The sequence below is a fragment of the Emys orbicularis genome, chromosome 2 (genome assembly GCF_028017835.1).
Source record: "Emys orbicularis isolate rEmyOrb1 chromosome 2, rEmyOrb1.hap1, whole genome shotgun sequence".
NCBI lineage: Eukaryota > Metazoa > Chordata > Testudines > Emydidae > Emys > Emys orbicularis.
Genome location: NC_088684.1, coordinates 165,019,017 through 165,038,030, shown reverse-complemented (window position 1 = coordinate 165,038,030; position 19,014 = coordinate 165,019,017). Strand labels below are relative to the sequence as shown.

The window sequence follows — 19,014 nt, the reverse complement described above, 5'->3', positions numbered from 1 at the left end:
GCGTTCAGCGCCCTTGCTTGGGCCAACCAGAGACTAACCCGGAGTGACCGCCCCGCCCGCATGGTCGCGTCTCCGCCAGGAAGGGGGCGGGGCAGCTCCTCACTCAACTCCGGGCAAAGCGCCAGTTGGCTCCTGGGGACCTCTTCCGCGCGGTGGTTGTGAGGGCGGCGCGACGGCCTCGGGAGACCGGGCAGCGCGGAGCTGGTGAGGAGCCGGGTCATTTCCCGGGGCGCGAGCGCGTTCGGAGCGGGGTGACCGTTAGCGGCCGGCCGCGCGGGCTGGGCTCGTTGTGAGGCCCGTGCGCCCGTAGCTGCTTGGCGGGGGTGGGGGTCGCTGCTGTCTCTGCTCAGCGGCCCGGCCTCGGCGCGGGGCCCGGCCGCCGCGATAAACCCGGACTCGAGATAATGGGACACCTGGGCCTGGTTAAAGAATTAAATCCCGTTTCGTGCTGACGAGACCGTCCCTACGGGTGAAAGGGGGCGCAGCCTCCGTGTCCCTTCCCTTTAGTCTGTCTCCTGAGACTGGCCAGCAGTCTGGGGGCGTGACACGCGACATCTGTTCTCTAGGGCAGTGGTCTCCAAAGTTTTTTGATCTCGCACCCCTATCAGTAAAAAATTTTTGAGCACGCACCCCCTGCCGCGCCGAACTGACGAAGCAAAGAAAAAAAACGTGCTCCTCCTGCCGCACGCCCCCAAGGACCCCCTTGCGCACCCCGCTTTGGAGACCGCTGCTCTAGGGAATTGGTTTCAAAGCGGAGTGGGTTGTTTTTTTTTTAATCTCAGTTTAGGTCTTTTTCACACATCTGGCTCTTGGAAGGCTGAGTTAGAGCGAAGACCTGCCCTCTAACTCCAGACACAATTTCGCTTCTTCGTATTATTCCGAGGTCTCACTTGAAAAATAGTCCGGCCATTCATTTTCTTCCGTGATGAGGATTATGCGGTAAACTGCATTTGAGCCGCTCTGTCTGTAATAACATGTGACTCTTACATCGTCCTTTCCTTGAGCTCGAAGCACTTCTCAACGGCGACTCTTAGGTCTTTACAATTCCTCCTCTCCTGCAGAAGGGGACCCCCGCACTCAGCGTTATTCAGGAGATTTTATCCTTCAGGACAAGAAGCCCTATTCAGACCAGGTGACATTTTAAGACTCCAGGGTTGTGTTCTCAGTTTATTTCTGGATTGAGTCTTACCTATGAGCTTCCTAATCATGATATCCTGCTTTCATTAATGCTTTTACAGTTAGGCACCTGCCTCTCATTGGCTTGGCAAAGGTGGGTCCAAAGAGGTCTGTCAATGTGGCAAGGGAGCCCTTTCAATTGGAATGGTTGACTGGGGCTCAACAATACCCTCACTCTTATCTTTGATATTGAGTCCTGATTTAGAATCAACATGTATAAAAGCTTCTTCCTACCAATATGAAAAGGTATGATCCCCTCCTCCCCCCCCCCCCTTTTAAAACAGCTTTCTGTTCTCTGGGAAAATATAATAGAATCATAGAATATCAGGGTTGGAAGGGACCTCAGGAGGTCATCTAGTCCAACCCCCTGCTCAAAGCAGGACCAATTCCCAACTAAATCATCCCAGCCAGGGCTTTGTCAAGCCAGGCCTTAAAAACCTCCAAGGAAGGAGACTCCACCACCTCCCTAGGTAACGCATTCCAGTGCTTCACCACCCTCCTAGTGAAATAGTGTTTCCTAATATCCAACCTAGACCTCCCCCACTGCAACTTGAGACCATTGCTCCTTGTTCTGTCATCTGCTACCACTGAGAACAGCCTAGCTCCATCCTCTTTGGAACCCCCCTTCAGGTAGTTGAAAGCAGCTATCAAATCCCCCCTCATTCTTCTCTTCTGGAGACTAAACAATCCCAGTTCCCTCAGCCTCTCCTCATAAGTCATGCGCTCCAGACCCCTAATCATTTTTGTTGCCCTCCGCTGGACTCTTTCCAATTTTTCCACATCCTTCTTGTAGTGTGGAGCCCAAAACTGGACACAGTACTCCAGATGAGGCCTCACCAATGTCGAATAAAGGGGAACGATCACGTCCCTCGATCTGCTGGCAATGCCCCTACTTATACAGCCCAAAATGCCATTAGCCTTCTTGGCAACAAGAGCACACTGTTGACTCATATCCAGCTTCTCGTCCACTGTGACCCCTAGGTCCTTTTCTGCAGAACTGCTACCTAGCCATTCGGTCCCTAGTCTGTAGCTGTGCATGGGATTCTTCCGTCCTAAGTGCAGGACTCTGCACTTGTCCTTGTTGAACCTCATCAGGTTTCTTTTGGCCCAATCCTCTAATTTGTCTAGGTCCCTCTGTATCCGATCCCTACCCTCTAGTGTATCTACCATGCCTCCTAGTTTAGTGTCATCGGCAAACTTGCTGAGAGTGCAGTCCACACCATCCTCCAGATCATTAATAAAGATATTAAACAAAACCGGCCCCAGGACCGACCCTTGGGGCACTCCGCTTGAAACTGGCTGCCAACTAGACATGGAGCCATTGATCACTACCCGTTGAGCCCGACGATCTAGCCAGCTTTCTATCCACCTTACAGTCCATTCATCCAGCCCATACTTCTTTAACTTGGCAGCAAGAATACTGTGGGAGACCGTATCAAAAGCTTTGCTAAAGTCAAGGAATAACACATCCACTGCTTTCCCCTCATCCACAGAGCCAGTTATCTCATCATAGAAGGTAATTAGGTTAGTCAGGCACGACTTCCCCTTGGTGAATCCATGCTGACTGTTCCTGATCACTTTCCTCTCCTCTAAGTGTTTCATAATTGATTCCTTGAGGACCTGCTCCATGATTTTTCCAGGGACTGAGGTGAGGCTGACTGGCCTGTAGTTCCCCGGATCTTCCTTCTTCCCTTTTTTAAAGATGGGCACTACATTAGCCTTTTTCCAGTCATCCGGGACCTCCCCCGATCGCCATGAGTTTTCAAAAATAATGGCTAATGGCTCTGCAATCTCATCCGCCAACTCCTTTAGCACCCTCGGATGCAGCGCATCCGGCCCCATGGACTTGTGCACGTCCAGTTTTTCTAAATAGTCCCGAACCACTTCTTTCTCCACAGAGGGCTGGTCACCTTCTCCCCATATTGTGCTGCCCAGTGCAGCAGTCTGGGAGCTGACCTTGTTTGTGAAGACAGAGGCAAAAAAATCATTGAGTACATTAGCTTTTTCCACATCCTCGGTCACTAGGTTGCCTCCCTCATTCAGTAAGGGGCCCACACTTTCCTTGACTTTCTTCTTGTTGCTAACATACCTGAAGAAACCCTTCTTGTTACTCTTAACATCTCTTACTAGCTGCAACTCCAAGTGTGATTTGGCCTTCCTGATTTCACTCCTGCATGCTTGAGCAATATTTTTATATTCCTCCCTGGTCATTTGTCCAATCTTCCACTTCTTGTAAGCTTCTTTTTTGCGTTTAAGATCAGCAAGGATTTCACTGTTTAGCCAAGCTGGTCGCCTGCCATATTTACTATTCTTTCTACACATCGGGATGGTTTGTTCCTGCAACCGCAATAAGGATTCTTTAAAATACAGCCAGCTCTCCTGGACCCCTTTGCCCTTCATGTTATTCTCCCAGGGGATCCTGCCCATCTGTTCCCTGAGGGAGTCAAAGTCTGCTTTTCTGAAGTCCAGGGTCCGTATTCTGCTGCTCTCCTTTCTTCCTTGTGTCAGGATCCTGAACTCGACCATCTCATGGTCACTGCCTCCCAGGTTCCCATCCACTTTTGCTTCCCCTACTAATTCTTCCCTGTTTGTGAGCAGCAGGTCAAGAAAAGCTCTGCCCCTAGTTGGTTCCTCCAGCACTTGCACCAGGAAATTGTCCCCTACACTTTCCAAAAACTTCCTGGATAGTCTGTGCACCGCTGTATTGCTCTTCCAGCAGATATCAGGGTGATTAAAGTCTCCCATGAGAACCAGGGCCTGCGATCTAGCAACTTCTGCTAGTTGCCAGAAGAAAGCCTCGTCCACCTCATCCCCCTGGTCTGGTGGTCTCTAGCAGACTCCGACCACAACATCACCCTTGTTGCTCACACTTCTCAACTTTATCCAGAGACACTCAGGTTTTTCTGCAGTTTCATACCGGAGCTCTGAGCAGTCATACTCCTCTCTTACATACAATGCAACTCCCCCACCTTTTCTGCCCTGCCTGTCCTTCCTGAACAGTTTATATCCATCCATGATAGTACTCCAGTCATGTGAGTTATCCCACCAAGTCTCTGTTATTCCAATCGCATCATAGTTCCCTGACTGTGCCAGGACTTCCAGTTCTCCCTGCTTGTTTCCCAGGCTTCTTGCATTTGTGTATAGGCACTTAAGATAACTCACTGATCGTCCCTCTTTCTCAGTATGAGACAGGAGTCCTCCCCTCTTGCGCTCTCCTGCTTGTGCTTCCTCCCAGGATCCCATTTCCCCACTTACCTCAGGGCTTTGGTCTCCTTCCCCCGGTGAACCTAGTTTAAAGCCCTCCTCACTAGGTTAGCCAGCCTGCTGGCGAAGATGCTCTTCCCTCTCTTCGTTAGGTGGAGCCCGTCCCTGCCCAGCACTCCTCCTTCTTGGAACACCATCCCATGGTCGAAGAATCCAAAGCCTTCTCTCCGACACCACCTGCGTAGCCATTCGTTGACTTCCACGATTCGACGGTCTCTACCCAGGCCTTTTCCTTCCACAGGGAGGATGGACGAGAACACCACTTGCGCCTCAAACTCCTTTATCCTTCTTCCCAGGGCCACATAGTCTGCAGTGATCCGCTCAAGGTCATTCTTGGTAGTATCATTGGTGCCCATGTGGAGAAGCAGGAAGGGGTAGCGATCCGAGGGCTTGATGTGCTTGATTGTGCAGTCTCGGCAGTCTCTCCGTCACATCGTGTATCCTAGCTCCTGGCAAGCAGCAGACCTCTCGGTTTTCCCGGTCGGGGCGGCAGATAGATGACTCAGTCCCCCTGAGGAGGGAGTCCCCGACCACCACCACCCTCCTCCTCCTCTTGGGAGTGGTGGTCGTGGAACCCCCATCCCTAGGACAGTGCATCTTTTGCCTTCCAATCGGTGGAGTCTCCTTCTGCTCCCTTCCCTCAGATGGGTCAATAATTGTGCAGATTAAGCAATAATTGTGCTTTGAACTCTGTCACCTTGTTTTTTGTTTGAGCCTGTCCCCTGCTGCTGTTGACTTCTGTAGGCTGTGTCCACACTGTATGCCTGCACAGTGTATTTTGAACATGTGAACTGTATACATTTACTTCCCCAAAGCATCTCAGTGAGTTTCTTATGTGTCATTTGCAATACAACTTGTCTTTGGTTGGCAATGTGATGTTTTGTTCAGGATACCCACAACTGTAAGCCACACCCCTCTGCCTCAGCAAGTGAGGACTTTGCTTACTCCTGAGGGAATTCTGTGCCAAAAAAATTAAAAAATCTTGCCAAAAAAATAAAGATTATGCACACAATACTCTAAAATTCTGCAAATTTTATTTGTCAATAAATAAATGTGGCTCCAGCATGTCAGGGGGGAGCATAGGCCACTGGCTCCATTGATGTGGGAGATCACCCTGCAGCCCCCACCTCCCCCGGTACAGGGACTCGGCAGTGAGGCTTCACCTGACCCTGACACAGTGCAAGGGACGGACCTGCCCCAGAAACACCCCAGGGCCCTGCCCCTCTGCACCAGGCATGCCAGCTGTAGGTGGGCAGACTCAGCCCAGCAGGATCCAAGTGTGGAAGGGTTTAGTGTGGGCGATCCATCTGTGGGGCAATCTGGGTGTGGCTGGCTCAGTGGGAGATCTGGATGCACAGGGGCTTGTTGTGGGGTTCCGGGTGCAGGGGCAATGAGATGATGTAGGGGATCCAGGTGAAGGTGGTTGGGGCTCAGCAGGGGTGTGTGGGGAGATGGGGCTTGGTGGGGCGGGTGTTGGGGGAGAGGGGCTTGATGGGGTGGGGGTCCAGGTGCAGCTGGTTGGGGCTCAATGGGGTGGGGGTCGGGTCCAGGTGTAGGGGGGTAGGGCTTGTCAGGCTGAGGGTTCGATGGGCCTGCTTAACGGGGGAGCCCCAGCTGCTGCTGAGGGGATGCTGCAGGCCGGGCTCCTGCTTCCCCTTGGGATTCCCCTATCCCTTTTCTTCCCCCTCTCATCTGCCTTTCCCAGCCCTGTCCCTTGCTCCAGGGGGGGTACGGCAGCACCCCCACACCCCTAGTTCCAGCAGCTATGCCTCACTCCCACATTCCCCTCCCCCTGCCCTATTCCACCCCATTCCTTCCACACTGTCTCTTCCCCCTCATTCCCCCCCCCCCCCCACCCTGCCCCACTGTGGGCACTCACTGTTGCACAGAAAACAGGAAGGTTCCCAGCACGCACAAGGGGAGCACGACTGGCGCTAGGACCCAGGAGGTGGCGTTCAGCTGCAGAGTTTACACACAACAGATACATACTTCACACAATCATGTTCATGACCAGCCTTTCATTGGTTTACATATATCAGTGATGAGCTGCCAAAATATTAACAACCGGTTCCCTCCTCCTCACCCCACGAGGGGGTCATGCCCCCCCCGCCCCCGGGACTCCTGCCCCATCCAACCTCCCACGTTCCTTGACAGCTCCCCGCCCCAGGACCCTTGCCCCATCCACCCCCCTTCCCTGTCCCCTGACTGCCCCCTGCCACCCCATCCAACCCCTCCTCTCATTCCTGATGGCCCCCCGGGACCCCTGCCCCATCCAACCACCCCTTCTATCTGTCCCCTGACTGCCCCTGGAATCCCTGCCCCTGACTGCTCCCCACTGCCCCATCCAACCCCTGCTCCTTTCTGACTGCCCCCCTGGGACCCTTGCCCCCATTCAATCCCCCTGTTCCCTGCCCTCTGACTGCCCCGACACTAATCCATCCCCCCCAACTCCCCTGCCCTCTATCAAACACCCGCTCCCTGCCCCCTTACCATGCTGCCTGGAGGTGGGGGCCGGAGCTGGAATGCCCGGAGCCGTGCGGCCCCTGGAGCCCTCCACGCGCCCCCACCCTCCTGCCCCAGCTCACCTGCGGGAAACCGCTGCTTCCTTCTCAGCCCTCCCAGGCTTCCCGCATGAACAGCTGATTCGCGGGCAGCCGGGGGAGCGTTCAGGGGAGGAGGCAGAGGCGGAGTGAGGTGAGCTGGGGCTGGGGGAAGGGCAGGGAGCTGCTGGAGCTTTTGTTAAATTTAAAAGCCCTTTTTGAACTGGTTGTCCCTCGTGGGACAACCGGTTCTAAAAGGGCGTCTAAATTTAACAACCGGTTCCCGTGAACCGGTGGGAACCGGCTCCAGCTCATCTCTGCATATGATACATTACAAGATACCTTTTGGATACATATTACAACAACAGTGTGGTGTTGGAGGTAGTGAATGTCAGGCCATATATCAGTTTTAGTAGAGTAGGCCCTATGTCAGTGGGCATTGAGGGGTTCTTTGGGTTACAGGCAGGCAGGAGGGCAAACAAATCTCTGTCTTGCTGTTTTCACTGTTTAGAATACTTTGTTGTTTTGGGGCATGTAAGTGTCAACAGATGTGAATGTGGTGAGGTTAAAAGGCATTGCTGTCAAAATATGACACTTTAGTATTATTCAATTTTATTATCTTTCATTTGGAACCTATAGCCTAAATGAATTGACCTACTGCCTTTTGAGTATGTACAGGAAAGGAAGAAGAGTACAGACAATAGTGTCAGTTCAGGTACATATCCTGCACTGTACAAGATATTCACCAGTGTGAGTCACTGTTGTTTTATGTGAGTCGTGTAGGCTTCAGTTAGCTTCTTTGTGTGGCAGGGTCTTGGAATATTTCTGACCAACAGTATTCTAATTCAGGACAGATGAAATAAGGTCCTTTTGTAGTTTTTAAATTAAAAAAAAAAAGTTGGCAGTATTCAAAGATAAATAACTGAAGTAAGCCTGTTGTCAAGATAGCGTGTAGTTTTACTAGACTAACACAGGTACCTTGACCTGTTCAGAGGAGACTCGTGGGAGGTGCACAAAGGGCCAAGTGCCCCTCCAGCAGCCGGCCCGGATGGGGAGATGAAGGGGCGGGGCCAGAGCCTCTTCCAGCCACGCTGCCTGGGTTGCTGCCTGGTGCAGTTCAGTTGCTGACTGGGAGAGCGCCTGGCTGTGGCAGGCTGCCCCCCGCCCTTGCTCAGCTTCTGGGGACAGTGGCTGAGCAAATTAGAGCACCCCCACCCCTCCAGCATGCTCAGAATTGTCTCCTGTCCCCATAAGTCGAGCCTAGGCAGGGAGCAGGCTGCTGCTGCCACCGCTCCCTGCCCAGGCTCAGGTTCTGGGGACAAGAGCCGACTCTAAGAGGGCGGGGCGGGGAAGCTCTGACTTGCTCAGCCTCTGTCCTGGAAGCCAAGCCCCAGTCACAGCCAGGCACTCTCCCAGGCAGCTGCTGTGCTGCACCAGGCATGGGCATCTAGGAGTGGCTCCAGGGCCTGGCTGCTAGGGAGAGCAGCCAGAGGGAGCCAGCGCAGCTTGGGAAAGTTGTGGAGAGGCACCAGTCATCTATCAGTTTTGCTCTTGTGCTGCTTGGGAAAGTTGTGAGCAGCAGTGTAAACACTGGAGCTCTTCATGGAGAAGGAAGAGGATGGTGGCCCAAAAATCATTGGTTGGAGGAGGGGTAGAATAGAGCTCTGCTCCCACAGTAGTCAGACTTTGATGTGGAGGGAGAAAGCTCTTCTTCCCTTCTCACAGCCAGAGGTAGTGAAGCTTCACACTGTAGAACTTCAGAGTTACGAACACCTCGGGAATGGAGGTTGCTCATAACTCTGAAATGTTTGTAACTCTGAACAAAATGTTATGGTTCTTTTTTCAAAAGTTTACAACTGAATATTGACTTAATACTGTTTTAAACTTTACTACTCAGAATAAAAATGTTGTTTTAACCATCTTAATTTAAATGAAACAAGCACAAACAGTTTCCTTACTGTGTCAAATATTTGTTTAAACTTTCTCTTTACTATTTTAGTAGTTTACATTTAACACAGTATTGTACTGTTTTTTTGTTTGTTTTTGTTTTGCCTCTGCTGCTGTCTGATTGTGTAATTCCGGTTCCAAATTATGTGTGTGGTTGACCGGTCAGTTCGTAACTTTGGTGTTCTTAACTCTACTGTCCTTAGTCACTTACTAGGCTATATGCAGAGAAGAAAGATGGATCCTATGTGCAGGGCCAGGGAAAGCATTCTGGTAGAAATCCTGGTACCTGGGGAGGTGGGATTCTCACCAAGGCATCACCCATGGACTTCACTGGCCCTCCCTCCCTTAAACTTTTGCATCTGTTTAGTCCTATTGCCAGTAATGGTTCAAGCCCCGTCCGTTGCCATCAGTTGAAAAACAAATCAGGTTGACACAAATGTCCACAAGTTGAGGACTATGTACAGCTGGTATTTTGTTTATATGGATTTATATTTCAGAGGCTTTTTTTCTGGATTTAATTTGATTAAACTATTCACTTCTCACCAGATAGGTCTAATGCTGTGGTTCTCAACCTATTTATCATGTGGGCTGCATATGTGGCCTAAAATGTGTTACCTGGGCTGCAGGTTCAGAACCACAGCGTCCCTCCCAAACCCCCCAGGGTGCCTATGCCCAGCGCCCCAGCCCCACCCAGAGACCCATCCATAGAGTGGGGCCAGGAGCGGACCCCGCTGCAGGGCAGGGCGGCCGCAGACCCCAGCGCGCAGGCAGGGCAGCCTGGCAACCCAGACCCTGCCACGCAGGCAGGGCAGCCTGGCAACCCGGACCCCGCCACACAGGCCCTGCGGCCTTTAGCACGCAGCTAGGCCGCAGCTGTGTGCTAATTGGGCCACATACGACCTGCGGGTTGAGAACCACTGGTCTAGTGAGATCATTTGAGATCAGATGAGTCTCTGATGAGCGAAAGTCTTGCCCCACAGATGGTTTCTGTATTTGTGGAGCTATGGAGAGAAATGCTGATGATGATCCATGTTTACATTGTTGTATTCTGAGGTCCTAGAATACCAATATGCTTTCCCCCTTGCTAAAGCTTAAATACTGATGTGTTTTCCATTCAGAATGATTCAAAAAGCCTGTCAGCCAGTTACCCTTTAGTTCCAGTACATGAGCTAATGTAGAAGAATATCTATATTTCAGCATAAATGTGGTTGCATTGTGGCATCAGGCAAAGGAGTTGTCTCTTTGAGGATGTGAAAAGTAAAAGTTTAGAAGGAACAGACACTTAGCCTCTTGAAATGCAATTTCACCTCATTCAGAGGGAGGGGAAGCCAATCAGGATTAATGTACAGGATTTGGATTTGCAGTCTGAATCCATATAAAGTATTTATGTGGCAATATTACAATCAAATATCATGAGAGTTCTTAATTTTTTTTAAAAAAATACAATCTTTAACATACATGATATACCCTATGTAATTCCTGTTGAAAAGGAAAAAAGGTAAATTTGTACCTTTGTTTTGTGTGTAAAACTTATTTCTCACAGGTTGCAAATTCAGACAGATTTGTTTGAAGAGGTCTTCATAATTATTAATATTAAATATTATGTAAAAATGTTGTATTTTAATACACCAAAATGCAATGAGAGGTTTATTTCCTCTCAGTAGTTACTTTCCCCATCATTTATGCGACTTGAGGCATGGTACCAGCACTGTACCACTAACAGTTATCTCTTGGTTCAGCCACTCTAATTTATAGGACTACTTAAAGCAGTAAAGGATTACTGTCACACATTACCTGCAATAAAACTGTGGAGAGCAATATCCTGTCTTATCAGTAGAGCACCAGACATGCAGTGCTTTTTTGTACTCAGACTGTGCTTGGTGTAGATCCTGTTTCCCAGGGGCAAGAGAGGAAAATGCAGTTGTCATTTTGTTACAGGCTTCAATATACCAAAGCACGTGAATCATAAATTGAGAGTCTGCTGTAATTGATCATGTTGGTGTGCAGGGGAAAATGCAATAATGATGAGAAATCAGATCTGAGCATATGAAAAACCTCTTTCAAAGACGACATTTACTTTAATACATGTTCAGTTAGCACAGTAACTATAGTCACAAGAGTTTTTATTGGAGTTTCATAGCAGCAACAAAATGGTGACACAGAAGATTAATGTACAAAGGATTAATTTACAGTATATATAGAAGGTACAAGCCCATTGTCATTTTTACTTGCCAGTTCCAGTAATCTTCCTTCTCCTGTCTAAAGGTGTTTTAGAATTTTGACATGCACATAAAAGAAAATCTTAAAAGAGAATAGTTTGTGTAAAGTAACTTTTTTTTTTTTATTAAAGGAGAAAACATAATATATGCTGTGGGTTGTAACCCCCCCCCCAAAAAAAATAAAAATAAAAACCCTAATGTATATTTGGGGAGGGAATCACATTTCATATTAGGGATTGCTTTGATCGCTTTAATATATATTCTCATTCTAAGGAAAAACATACTGATATTTTTGCTGTTTATTAGAAATACTTAGTTTTTGAATCATGGAGTAAAGAATAATAATAAAGTACAGAGCCAAATGCTGAAGTCATTATTCCTGGAAAACACCTGTTGACTTCAGTAGATTTTTGACCTGTGTATAAGGGCTTTAGGATTTGGCCTACAGTGGCTAGAGCAGAAGTTACTTGCGTTGGGAAAGCTTACTTTTTTTTAAGACAAGAAACAAATTGCACTTGTTTGTATGTTTATGCTGTTGGCGTCACCAAATGTCCACCCATTTCTCTTATGCAAACTCCAAAAATACGTCAAAATATACACCAATTTTCTGTGGGAAATAAGGGATCATGTGACAAATAGCAGCATTCCTTTTTGTGAGAATCATTGCTCTGTTGCTTTGTTTCCAAGTAAAGTCAATGAAAGCCCACATGAATATGGTGTGTTGCTGTCACCAACTGGTCCTTCAAGCCTCAATCCTGCAAGGACCTTTGTGTAGGCATAGGGTTCAATCTGCATGGAACTCCCTCTAGTCTAGGCCCCTTGGTCTGCATATTTAATGTAAAAACCAGGTATCTATTTTTCTATAAATGGTCAGGCTTCGATTTCTTTGTATGAAGTAAACCTTCCTTTCCTTTTCCTTTCTGCAGTATAGTTAAAAATGTGCTGTGAAATAAAGAGGAGGTTTTTGCTGCTTTATGCAACACAGAAGGGACAGGCAAAAGCCATAGCTGAGGAAATATGCCAGCAGGCAGATGCACATGGATTTGAACCTGATATTCACTGTATAACTGAGTCTGACAAGGTGAGATACTCTATGCTGGTTTGGAAAATAGACTTTTAAGAAATGTATTTTCCTCTGTGTGCTCCTATAGTAGCCACTAACGGTAATGGAAGCTATGTGCATGCATAGAGAAGAGAGTATATCATGTACATTTACATTTTCATAACATCCATGTCAGTGGTTCGGATCAGTACAAACTGAGGCTTCCACTAGCCTTGTAGCAAATGTATCCTTTTTATGGTTAATGGTTTGCTTAGAGTAGTAAATGAGTATATGAATATTCTTCTGTGTGTGTCTCTATACTGGCATTAAAGTGGCCTGTTGAAATGATTCTTAGACATGCAGAAATGAGTTGCTGGAATTAATTCAGTACTTAGTGAATGGGAGGCCATATCATTTAAAAAAAAAAAAGCACCACAATTTTTTTGGTCTTATTTATTGTTTGTATTACGACAATGCCCAAAGAACAGGCTGGGTTCTATATATACATAGATCCCAATACAGCAGTCAGATACATGCAGGTTTATCTCTGTGGTTTGTAGAATCCCACTAAGTCATCCAGTCTAGCGTTGTTGACATAAGCGAATTTACAGTTGCTAAGGATGACTCATGATATCAGTGCTACCAAGGAAGTAAGGACCTGATAGAGAGGGGTTGTGATTTAGATTCAGAATGATTAAAATTCTTTGGGGGTTTTGTTTTGTTTGTCTGTTACACCTATCTAGTAAAGAGAGTTCTAAACCAACGTGTTTTTAAGAACTCAGGAATCCCACAGTCTCTGGCCTTGGCTACACTTGCGAGTTACAGTGCTGTAAAGCCGCCCCCAGCGCTGTAACTCACTCCCCGTCCACACTGGCAAGGCATTTGCAGCGCTGTATCTCCGTGGCTGCAGCGCTGCATGTACTCCACCTCCCCGAGAGGAATAGCGAGTATTGCGCCGCCGCTGCAGTGCTGCGGCACCAGTGTGGCTGCCCAATGCGCTGTGACTGGCCTCCAGAAGTATTCGGCAGTATCCCACAATGCCTGTTCTAGCCACTCTGGTCATCAGTTCAAACTCTACTGCCCTGGCCTCAGGTAATCAACCATGTGACCCTCCCTTAAAATTCCCCGGGAATTTTAAAAATCCCCTTCCTTTTGCTCAGCCAGGCATGTCGTGGAGTGCTATCAGCGAATCTTTCCAGGTGACCATGCCTCCACGTGCCAAGTGAGCCCCAGCATGGAGCAATGGCGAGTTGCTGGACCTCATCAGTGTTTGGCGGGAGGAAGCTGTCCAGTCCCAGCTGCGCTCCAGCCGTAGGAATTACGATACCTTCGGGAAGGTATCAAAGGACATGATGGAAAGGGGCCATGACCGGGACGCCCTGCAGTGCAGGATTCAAGTGAAGGAGCTGCGGAGTGCCTACCGCAAAGCCCGCGACGCAAACGGCCGCTCGGGTGCTCCCCCCGCGACCTGCCGATTCTACAAAGAGCTGGATGCGATACTTGGGGTTAACCCCACCTCCACTCCGAGCACCACCATGGACACTTCAGAGCCGGTGGGGGGGGAGGGGAGGAGGAGGAGGAGGAAAACGGGAGTGAGGGTGGTGGGCCGGATGGAGACATCCTGGAATCCCTGGAGGCATGCAGCCAGGAGCTCTTCTCGAGCCAGGAGGAAGGTAGCCAGTCTCAGTGGCCGGTACTTGGTGGAGGACAAACAGAAGAGCAGGTTCCCGGTAAGCGGTTTTTTTTTCGGGAAGGAATTTTTTCGGTGCGGGCTCTTTGGGAGAGGAGGGTTAGGCATGCATGCCTAGATGCAGAATAGTGCATTGATGTAGTTTATCACATCGCGGTAATCGGCCTCGGTAATCTCTTCGAATGTCTCATCCAGAACGTGTGCAATGCGCTTGCGCAGGTTTATCAGAAGTGGTCCTTGTTCCAGCCAGGCTAACGTGTCCGCGCCACTGTGCCGCGAGGGGCGGGGGGACCATTGCTGCACACAGGCAAGCTGCATATGAGCCGGGGCGGAAGCCGCATTGCAGTAGAAGACCCTCCCTTGCTTCCCAGGTCACCCTCAGCAGTGAGATATCGTTCAGGATGAACTCCTGTGGAAAATGTTGGGACAGTGTTCAGTGTAGGTGCCCCCTGCAGCTGTTAGCTCTCCCCAAGGCACAGAAACCCAGAGGACAGTACAGCCCTGAAACAATCAGTCCCCCTTACTCACCATTTTGAGGCTCCCGTGGGTTATGTGTGCTCTGTTTGGGATGGGAAAATTATGCTATTGTGTAGACCCTGTGTGCGCCCGCCTTAAGTGCGGGAGAAATCATTACTCTGTCTGGTATAAACAGTGCTGCCTCTGTTAAATGTTGCATTTTGCCTATACAGCTGCAACAACCTTGAGACCTCAGCCGTCCCTCTTATCGCCTGCTCAGAGACTGCAAAGACTCAGGAAGAGACCGCGAAAAAGCAAAGAAGACATGCTGCAAGAAGTGATGCGGCAATCTATTAAAGAGAATGAAAAAGCACAGAACTGGAGGGAGAGAGAAAGCAGGATCCGCCAGGAAAACGCAGCGCACCGGCAGCAAAGCACGGAGCACCGGCAGCAAAGCATGGATCGGCTCATAAGCATCCTGGAGCGCCAAGCAGATGCTATCCAGGAGCTCGTAGCCATGCAGAAGGAGCAGTACCGCAAACGCAAACGTCCCACCCCCCTACAGCCCTTGTCCCAAAACTCTTTCCCTTGTGCCCCACTGTTACCTCCAACCCACTTTCCCCAACTTCTGGGTTCTTCACGCCACCAGCTGCCTTCAACACCAGTATCTTCACCACCCAGCCCTGAAAACCACGACCCTTACCCTCTGCACTCAACCCCCATCACCATGCAGTATAGCTATCCTGAAGTGCAGCACTCACTGCACAGCACACCAGACAGGACATACGCAAATCTGTGATTGTACCGTTCCCCACTCCACCCCTTTGCCCTTTCTGATTCCCAAGCAGTTGTGTTTCTTTTCAATAAATAAATTTTCTTTTCAATAAATGGATTTTTTGGCTTTGAAAACATTCTTTATTCATGCATAAAGTAAAAGATTCCTTAGCCCAGGCAATAAACAGGCACTGCAAGTCTGCTTAGCAAACACTGATTCCTAAAGATTGGAACTACTGCACTTCACTCCCATGCAGGGCACCAGATATCACTGCTGGTTTTCAGCCTCAAATTGCTCCCTCAAGGCATCCCTAATCCTTGCAGCCCCGCGCTGGGCCCCTGTAATAGCCCTGCTCTCTGGCTGTGCAAATTCAGCCTCCAGGTGTTCAACCTCGGAGGTCCATGCCTGAGTGAAGCTTTCACCCTTCCCTTCATAAATATTATGGAGGGTACAGCACGCGGATATAACCGCGGGGATGCTGTGTTTGGCCAAGTCCAGCTTCCCATACAGAGATCGCCAGTGGCCCTTTAAATGGCCAAAGGCACACTCCATAGTCATTCGGCACCGGCTCAGCCTGTAGTTGAACTGTTCCTTGCTGCTGTCAAGGCTCCCTGTGTAGGGTTTCATGAGCCACGCATTAACGGGTAAGCGGGGTCTCCAAGGATCACAATGGGCATTTCAACTTCGCCTACTGTGATCTCCTGCTCTGGGAAAAAAGTCCTGGTCTGCAGCTTCCTGAACAGCCAAGTGTTCCGAAAGATGCGTGCATCATGCACCTTTCCTGGCCAGCCTGTGTTAATGTCAATGAAACGCCCACGGTGATCCACAAGTGCCTGGAGAACCATAGAGAAATACCCCTTCCGATTAACATACTCGGATGCTAGGTGAGGTGGTGCCAGAATAGTAATGTGCGTCCCATCTATCGCCCCTCCACAGGGAACCCCATTTGTGCAAAGCCATCCACTATATCCTGCACGTTACCCAGAGTCACGGTTCTTCTGAGTAGGATGCGATTAATGGCCCTGCAAACTTGCATCAACATGATTCCAACGGTCGACTTTCCCACTCCAAACTGGTTTGCGACCAACCGGTAGCTGTCTGGAGTTGCCAGCTTCCAGATTGCAATAGCCACCCGCTTCTCCACTGGCAGGGCAGCTCTCAATCTCGTGTGCTTGCGCCACAGTGTGGGGGTGAGCTCCTCACACAGTCCCATGAAAGTGGCTTTTCTCATCCAAAAGTTCCGCAGCCACTGCTCGTCATCCCAGACTTCCATGACGATGTGATCCCACCACTCAGTGCTTGTTTCCCGAGCCCAAAAGCAGCGTTCCACGGTGCTGAGCATATCCATGAATGCCACAAGCAATTTCGTGTCGTACGCGTTACGCGGCTCGATAGCATTGTCGGACTACTCACTCTCACTGTCACTTTGGATCTTAAGGAATAGTTCGACAGCCAAACGTGACGTGCTGGCGAGACTCGTCAGCATATGCCTCAGGAGTTCAGACTCCATTTCCCGCAGACAGATCGCGCTGCACAGAAACCGTTGAAAGATGGCGCCAAAGGTGGACGGAAACAAAGGGATTTCTGGGATGCGAAGCGATGCATCACGGGGCGTTGGGACAGGACCCAGAATCCCCCGCACCCACGCCCCCTTCGCACAACCCACGGCACCAAAATGGGAAGAGGTGCTCTGTGGGATAGCTGCCCATAATGCACCGCTCCCAATGGCGCTGCAATTGCCGCAAATGTGGCCACGACAGTGCGCTGGCAGCTGTCAATGTGGACAGACTGCAGCGCTTTCCCTACTCAGCTGTTCGAAGACAGGTTTAACTCACAGCGCTGTACAGCTGCAAGTGTAGCCAAGGCCTCTGTTAAAGGTTGTGAAAGGACCAAATCCACACATCTGGGTCCTCCAACAAGAACAGAAAAGATAAAACTTGACATTCCTGATATTCCTGGGGAAATAAATAAGCAGAAAACAAAACCTGTTTTGGAAATCAGGGATGGGTGATATTTTCATGTAATCAAAGGAGCAACAGAGAACACAAAGGTAAACTATTTACTGTTCTCATGTCATCTTTATGGGAAGTACTACTTGTTTGGCAGCAGAGCTTCTTATTGTGTAATGTTACTTACAGTAGCACATCTTGTGTATTTTATACACATTAACAATTCTTATGGAAAGAACATAAAGCAAACCCAAAAGGTGAGGGCAGGAGCTGCACCAGGGTTTTTGCCACCCTAGGCGGCAGCGCTCCTCCTCTGAGCATTCGGCGGCGGGGGTCCTTCTGCTCCGTTTCTTCAGGGCACTTTGGCGGCGGGTCCCGGATCGAGTGAAGGACCCGCCGCCGAATTTCCGCCGAAGACCCGGAGCGGAAGGACCCCCCACCGCCGAATTTCCGCCGAGGGCAGCAAAATGCCGCCCCCCAAATCCTGCCGCCCTAGGCGACCGCCTAGGGTCGCCTAGTGGAAGCGCCGGCCCTGGGTGAGGGAGCCTCCAATCTACTTAAGAGCAGTTGTCTCTTCCTTCCACACTCTCTACAGATTGATGTGGGGGCATCTCCAGGCCTGTTTGGCTGGAGGTGGCCTGCTACTGGAACAAGTCTATTTTGTCAGACATGGCAAGTTGGCACCGAGCTGTGAATTACTGATGAGATGAAATGTTGCGCATATGTGAGAATTTTTTGAAAGTTTATTATTTGTTTTGATAAGAGAAGATGACAATTTATATAGTTTTGCAGATCTCTTCAACTACAAGTTCCCTCACTCCTTGTCCAGAGAACAGCTGTACCTGAATGGAGAGGTCTTCTATTTGGCTAGGACAAATCAGGGAAAAATATACCAGGGCTAGGCCTAGGTTTTGTGGGGCCTTGTGTGACGTCCGACATGGGAGGCCCGAGGGGCAAAATTCCCTTGTGTCATGTCAGGGACTAACAGCTAGCTGAGTTAAACTAATTTTCCCAATAGGGAAAGGGGCATAACAATTTTCTGATGTCTCCTATAAGCACTTCCATGCAGCTGTGCATGCACACACTCACCCATTAAGGCAAGGACAGAGCATGCCCCATGCCACCTCTTCTCTTTTTTACCTCCTGACTTTGCACTTAGAGGGTAGCACAGAAGCCAGCATCTGAGAGTGCAGGGAGAGAAGGTCTCGACCTAGCATTGGGCACTCAGGAGTGACCTCAGCTGGAGGGTGGCATATGGCCTAGCAACAACAGCTAAGCTGCCAGGGCATCTCTGATGCTTTTATGGTATATCTGCACTGGGGGGGAAAAAACAACAACCAACAACTTTCAGTGCCAAGGTCTACATGTTCAGGCTTGCGGGGATCACACTAGGTCAATAAAATAGCTGTGTAGACATTCCAACTCAGGCTGGAGCTCAGGCTCTGAAGCCTTTGGTAGGAGGGTGGGGTTCAGAGTTCAGAGCCTGAGCTCTAGCCTGAGCCAAAACCTCTGCATGGCTATTTGTAGTGCTGTACTGTGAGCCCGAGTCTGTGGACCCAAGCTCTGAGACTTGCTGCTGCAGTGCTTTTTTGCAGTGTAGACATACCCTTAGTGACTCCAATGGGCCTGCTACAGGGATAGTTCCGAAAGCACTAAAGGGGAGGGATTTATGCCATAATGTATGTGCATGAGACCTCAGCAAATTATGGAAGGGTCTTGACTCTTCTGTATAGTATGCAAGTCCTCTTACCCAGAGCACGTCCTAAGGGTTTGTGGTTCTGCAGAGCTGTATGTGACTTAATGCCAGCCTTGCCAACCTTGCCTGTGGACTGATGGAAGACTCTTTTTAAGCATTATTATTTTGATTCTGATATGTACAAAGAAAAAGAAGATGTTTTGTCCTCATTGTGGGTTTATTCCTGCACAGCTATATTATAAACATTATAGCTGGCTTTG

The 19,014-nt window shown here is 49.4% G+C and overlaps 1 protein-coding gene across 1 annotated transcript in view; it reads left to right on the top strand.

Annotated features, from left to right (window-relative positions):
* The first annotated feature begins 140 nt into the window (after nt 1-140).
* MTRR (5-methyltetrahydrofolate-homocysteine methyltransferase reductase) overlaps nt 141-19,014 on the top strand; it is a 119,461-nt gene continuing 100,587 nt past the window's right edge. Inside the window, exons 1-2 of the mRNA XM_065399271.1 lie at nt 141-204; nt 12,073-12,227. Coding sequence (XP_065255343.1) covers nt 12,084-12,227 — 144 coding nt within the window. The 5' untranslated portion in view covers nt 141-204; nt 12,073-12,083. The remainder of the gene's footprint in view (nt 205-12,072; nt 12,228-19,014) is intronic.